Below are 6,000 nucleotides of genomic sequence, written 5' to 3'. Positions count from 1 at the left end.
TATAATGTCTCTGTCTAGCTCCAGGTGAAGATCATCTAGCCATTTCTGTACCAAATGAACAGAGTGAAAGGAGTCCAGATCAGTTTCAGTTTCTTTCAAGAATTTCAGTTTCTTTCAAGAATTTGTGGAGTTGGATTGCCATTGTACGCTCATGCACCTTACCCAAAAGTGAAATAATGGATACCGATAGATAACTATCCGAAACAGCTGGAATCCAAACATCCGTTGGATCTGTTGATATTGTCTCTAAAAACTCCTCTGGATGCTTCGCACTGCCTCCCTGATGTGTAGCTCCTGGTATACATTTGTGTGTAGGAAGGAAGCAGTGTGAAACACACATATGTAGATTATCACATCTGAATGAATTTTGCTGTAGATATGTACACTGGGAAGGTATGCTTACTGCACAATCCTATATATGTCGACATTGAGCTTGATTACTCGCGGGTAAGTGTATATAGGATTGCAGCCTTAATTGTTATTTGTAGTCTGTGTGTACATGTAGAAAAATGGATGTGATTATCACATGGGGACTTAAAGTTGCCTGGCAGTTCAGTTCTCTATCTCAGATGTGTGTGGGGTGGGCTGTTGTTACTACTCAAGAGTTATTCTTATATGCTATCACCTCATGCTACTATAAATATTTCAGGGCTGGGCCATAATTTACTGAAAAGGGATCCTGGGAATCAGCCAAAGTGAACTGGAGTATATACGGAGCATGTAAGACCAAACCTGGTCCAGTTACATTGGCTGCCTGTAAGCTTCTAAATCAATTCAGGGTACTGGTTTTGACCTATAAAGCTCTTTATGGCTCAGGATCCCAATAACTTCTGGAATGCCTCTCCTGATATGAACCTACCCAGATCCTTAAATCTTCTGAGGCCCTTCTCCAGGTCCCCCCTCTGAGGGAGGCTCAGAGGGTGGTGGCAAGGGAGAGGGCCTTTTCAGTTGTGGCTTTCCATTTGTGGAATACACTCCCCAGTGAGGTCCTCCTGGTGCCTTCATTGACATCTTTTCGGCACCAGGTAAGGTTGTACCCCTTTCCCCAGGCATCTGATAGACTGAGATGCTCTGATAGCCCAGAGAGCTTCGGCTATGAGGCAGTATATGAATGAATGAATGAACTAATGAATGATGTTTTTTGTTATTAGTATGCTGCCAGAGCTTCCTATGTCTGCATGGGGGTGCTGTTGTTTTCTTCTTTTGTTTTTATAGTATGACATTTGGTTTTGTTTTTAACATTGCTGTAAATCACTTGAAGACCTTCGGGTAATAAGTGACTAATGATAATAATTCTGATTCATAATTAATCTTCAAATATAACACTTTAATGAATTTATCTCACAAAATTGTTGTGGGCATAAAGCACTTTGTATACTCAGTGAGGGTCAAAAATATTAATTCTTATAGTTCTTATAAATTTAATTTTTTTGCTTACCAGCAGGTAGCATCTATTACCCAAAACGTACCATTAAGGTGAATATTAGTACCTCTTGTTTATGTTTATCAATGATATTCCTACACAATGTGTACATGAATCTGCCACTGGATGGAGCATCAGGCATTGAGGTCGCAGACAGACAAGTCACTTGAGCAAGTAAGAAATAACTTCAGCGTTACTACTTCTTTTAAAATATACTGGAGAAATAGCTGTGGCTTCAGATCACTTAATCGCTATTAATATACAGCGCACCAAGACGCGCCGCGATATCTTTTATAGATGCTGATCCCCTACTCTTTGAACGGGCATGGAGCACCCCCTCTGCCCAATCTCTCGCGAAAATGATTGACTCCTAGACGGGGGGTTTCCGAACCTGAGTGATCAGATTTCCCGGGCTGCCCTTGCTCGACGGGCGATACAGCAGCCAATCAGAGTTCAACAACGCCTCTATGAGAACCTTCCCAGCCCCCTTAGGACCGCCCTTCTTTGTTGCGGCGCCCAATGGGGGCGCGCCGAACGCTGGCGGCTGCCGGGTAACATGGTTACATGTCAGAGAGTAACACTTGATCATGGAACATGGACTGAGGCAAAGGCGGCCGAATCAGCTGCAGCATCAGCATCAGGCGCAGCCACCTGGAGAGTCTCCGGTGCAATGAAGCCCGCCGAGAACAGGTGAGACTGGCGGGGGTGGAGCAAGAGCCGGCGGATGGGTGGTGTCGTTGGTGGTGGTGGGGAGAATCGTCTCCTTTGAAGAAGGGCTTATGGTAGCGGGAACAGGCAGACCTCTTTCCCCTTCCCTCCTCCTCCTCCTCCTCCTCCTCCATCATCCAAGTGGCCCTGCTCTATTTGCCACCCCGGGATTTTCATCCTTCATTCCGACTTGCATCACTCCGAGGCTGTTTGCCGCATGCCAGCCCTCGTCGGGCTGCGTCGAGCTGCCGGGTTCGGCAGAACGAAGACAACCCCCCCCCCCCAAGGCTATGAACCTGCGGGTGCTCATGGAAGCACTTAGCAGGATCCTCTTTCCGATTACCTTAGCGGTATGTTTGTGTGCGAGCCTGCGTTTGTCCCTATCCGACTCCGCTCTCCAGGTGCTGAGCCGGGTCCCAGGCACAGAGCGAGATCTAGCGGATTCCAGCCTCTGTGTGATTTATAATCGCCCAGGACAATATCATGGGGAAAGAGGGATCCAGCCCTGCAGCAGGCTCTCATTCCCTTTTGTGTGACAGTTCCCAGAGGTGTACGTGGATAATCTGTGAATGTATGAAAAAAGAGAGCCTGTGATCGCCCTCTGGTGAGAGACAGCCCGAGGGATGCCGAAGCAGAGGGATATGATGGTCCTCCTCTTTTGTTTGACAGGTGGATTGGGGAAGCGCCTGCTTTGATTATTGCTGCTCTATTGTCTTCTAGTTCTGGCTGACAACACAAGCAACTGCGTGGGGAGGCTGTTTGGTGTATCTTGCTTGTGTTGCGTCAGCTCCAGTTGTTCTCTGAGGTCTCCAGAGAAATGGTGGGAATCAGACTGTTTTGTCTAGCCTCTCCATGATGCTAATCTGTGTCATCTTCCATTCTCTGCTGTCTCATTTTTTAAAATTTAAATAGATTCTGCCTGCAAGAGGAGAGACCCAACGGTGATCCGTTTGGCTGCCATTAGCAAGCAACTTCATGCCGGCCTGATTCCTTTGGCAGAGGAGGGGATGGAGCGAGCTGCCTTGCTGGGGCATTGAATTGTCTGCCTCTTCCCACCTTGCTCCAGACGGCACGTTCTTTTTCAAGCTCGCGATGACGGGATCCAACTCCAATGCTTCCCACAGTTCCCACCCGAAAGGAGACAAAGGGGGCCGTTCGAGGAGTTCCCATGCTCGGACGGTTGCTATCGCCAACAACGGGGGCTCGGAAGAGGAGGACAAAGATGGAGGGATGGTTTTCCTTGTCAACAAAAGTGGCTTTCCTATTGATGGGCAAACCTGGGAGAGGATGTGGGGGCACGTGGTGAAAGTACACCCTTCAGGCAGGGAGATGGTAGAGACCATAAGGAATGCTGACTACCTTGCAAAAGTAAGTTATATGCACTACCTCCCTTCTCAAAGTCCTTGTTTTGTGGCAAAGGTCCCCAGAGTCTCTTACGCAGGGGTGACTAGTGTGTGTGTCTCTGGCTGTTGCTGGATTCCCAACTCCCATCAACCCCAGCCAGCATGGCCAGCGGTTGGGGAAGATAGGAGCTGGAGTCCAATAACATACGGTGAGTCAAAGGTAACTACCCTTGCTCTGGCCAGGTTGTGCGCGTCAAGCCTACTGGCATGTATTTGCTTATATGTGTGATCATTTCTGCTTTCCTGATGAAGGGTTTTAAAGAACTGAGAGCTGTTGTTGTTGGTACTCTCTTTTGCAAGCAAAGGAAATACCTGTAAGGAAAGGCAGGCACTGGGTAAAGCAGTCATAGAAATGGGGATAAGATAAACACCACAATGCCCAGTGAGACCCACTTGGCCTCCTTTGGTTTTTGAGACTTTGCCTAGCTGCCCATATGTTTCCAGGCTTTTTTTTTTTTGGTACGGCCATGAGGATTAGTAAGTTGCCTTTTAAAAAAAAAAAAGAAGAAGAAAAGCTGATACCAAATTTTATGCATGCGTGGAGTGCTGAGGTATAGAATACTCCCAGCCCTCGTTATCCTTACTTTAGCAGGCCCTTGAGACATCTATTAATGTGGCCCAAAAGCTGCTCATCTTGCTCCCTGGAGGAAATGGCACATTACAGTTGAGGCCAAAGCTGGTTAACAGCTACACAATCATCTGGGCATTTCCATGGTAAGCACTTATTTTGAGCAACTAATCACTTACTGTGCATTTGCAAACGTTGAGCCTTGTTGTTTGCCTCCAGAAATGGTTGTGAAAGTTTGCAGTTCTCTGTTAACAGCTCTTGTGCTGAAATGAAATCACAGGCGGCACAACAGCTGCAGTTTGGCAGGAAAAACAGCACTTGGCTGAGAATTGCATTCAATTTTGGGTTTGATGTGATGGAATGAGACGTCTGTACAAACCTATAAACCAGACAGTTTGAATTCTTCAGTTCTAACCAGCTGCCCCAAGCTTGTTCTGTGTGCTTGCTATATAAAGCTGTCTATGCCAAGTCAGAAGATTTGATAATCCAGCCTATATTGTCTACTCTGACCAGCAGTAGCTCTCCAGGGTCTCAATTAGAGTCTTTCCTATCATCTGGAATCCTTTTAATTAGAAAGTCTACAGACTGAATCTGGGACCTTCTGCATGCAAAGTATACACTCTGCCACCGTGTTATGGTCCACTGTCTCCAATTCAGAGCTTGGAAAAGTTACTTTTTTGAACTACAACTCCCATCAGCCCCAGCCATCATGGCCACTGGATTGGGCTGATGGGAGTTGTAGTTCAAAAAAATAACTTTTCCAAGCTCGATGCGATCTATGACTACAGTCCTCTCCTTTTGGTGCTCCTAGAGGCTACCCACACACCAATATAAAAGAGTGGCAACAGAGAAAGTTGTGTAGTTGGTGGTGATGAGCAGAGAAGAAGAGGCATAGTGGATTTGGCAGGCCTGATGTGGCTGGCTTCTTGAGGAACAGGGTCATAGGCAACTACACTGTCCATTGCATCCATTCAAGGCAACACTGACAATGGCAGGTTGCACTTAAAAGTGGATAAATGCTTCTTGGAAGCTTGAGCCCAAAGGGTGTGAAAGATCCTATACACATACCTAGTGATATAAGTTGTTTGGAAAAATGTATTCAAATGTCTTCCGAGAGTTAGTTCAGAATTAGTTAATAGCTCTCTGCAATGTATGGGAAGTGGTAGCTATATTCGTCACCACTTCAGATCAGATACTAAGGTTGCTGTCCTGTGGTGTAGTGGTTAAGGTGCTGGACTGCAACCTGGGAGACCAGGGTTCAGATCTCCACACAGCCATGAAGCTGACTGGGTGACCTTGGGCCAGTCACTGTCTCTCAGCCTCAGAGGAAGGCAATGGTAAACCCCCTATGAATACCACTTACCATGAAAACCCTATCAATAGGGTCTCCATAAGTCAGTATCGATTTGAAGGCAGTACATCAAATGTCCTATGCATGCTTACTTAGGAGTAAGCCCCATTAAAAACAAATGTGTACAGGATTCTGCTGTCAGCTCTCCAAGTCCCAGTGGCGCTAAGCTTGAGTGGTCACATGAGTCATAAAACAGGCCCTTTTATAACTGTATGTGTAAAAAATATTATATCTCACCGAGTTATACTCAGAGTAGACCCATTAAAATTAATGGGCCTAAGTTAGGTTGTGGATGCACTGTTGTTGCTATGTGCCTTCAAGTCGATTACGACTTATGGCGACCCTATGAATCAGGGACCCCCAAGAGCATCTGTCATGAACCATCCTGTTCAGATCTTGTAAGTTTGGGTCTGTGGCTTCCTTTATGGAATCAATCCATCTCTTGTTTGACCTTCCTCTTTTTCTACTCCCTTCTGTTTTTCCCAGCATTATTGTCTTTTCTAGTAAATCATGTCTTCTCATGATGTGTCCAAAGTATGATAACCTC

General features: G+C 46.1%; 1 protein-coding gene across 4 annotated transcripts in view; it reads left to right on the top strand.

The window, feature by feature from the left end:
- The first annotated feature begins 1,949 nt into the window (after positions 1-1,949).
- Positions 1,950-6,000, top strand: part of VASH2 (vasohibin 2) — a 57,001-nt gene continuing 52,950 nt past the window's right edge. For 3 of the 4 annotated variants that reach the window (XM_061625240.1, XM_061625239.1, XM_061625241.1), the window contains exons 1-2: positions 1,950-2,113; positions 3,044-3,499. In XM_061625240.1, coding sequence (XP_061481224.1) covers positions 3,224-3,499 — 276 coding nt within the window. In that variant the 5' untranslated portion in view covers positions 1,950-2,113; positions 3,044-3,223. Of the gene's footprint in view, positions 2,114-3,043; positions 3,500-6,000 lie in introns of those variants that run through there. The other variant, XM_061625243.1, reaches the window with a different exon arrangement.

The sequence above is a fragment of the Rhineura floridana genome, chromosome 4 (assembly GCF_030035675.1).
Source record: "Rhineura floridana isolate rRhiFlo1 chromosome 4, rRhiFlo1.hap2, whole genome shotgun sequence".
Taxonomy (NCBI): Eukaryota; Metazoa; Chordata; class Lepidosauria; order Squamata; family Rhineuridae; genus Rhineura; species Rhineura floridana.
Note: the sequence above shows the minus strand (reverse complement) of the source record. Positions and strands in the feature narration are given on the sequence as shown.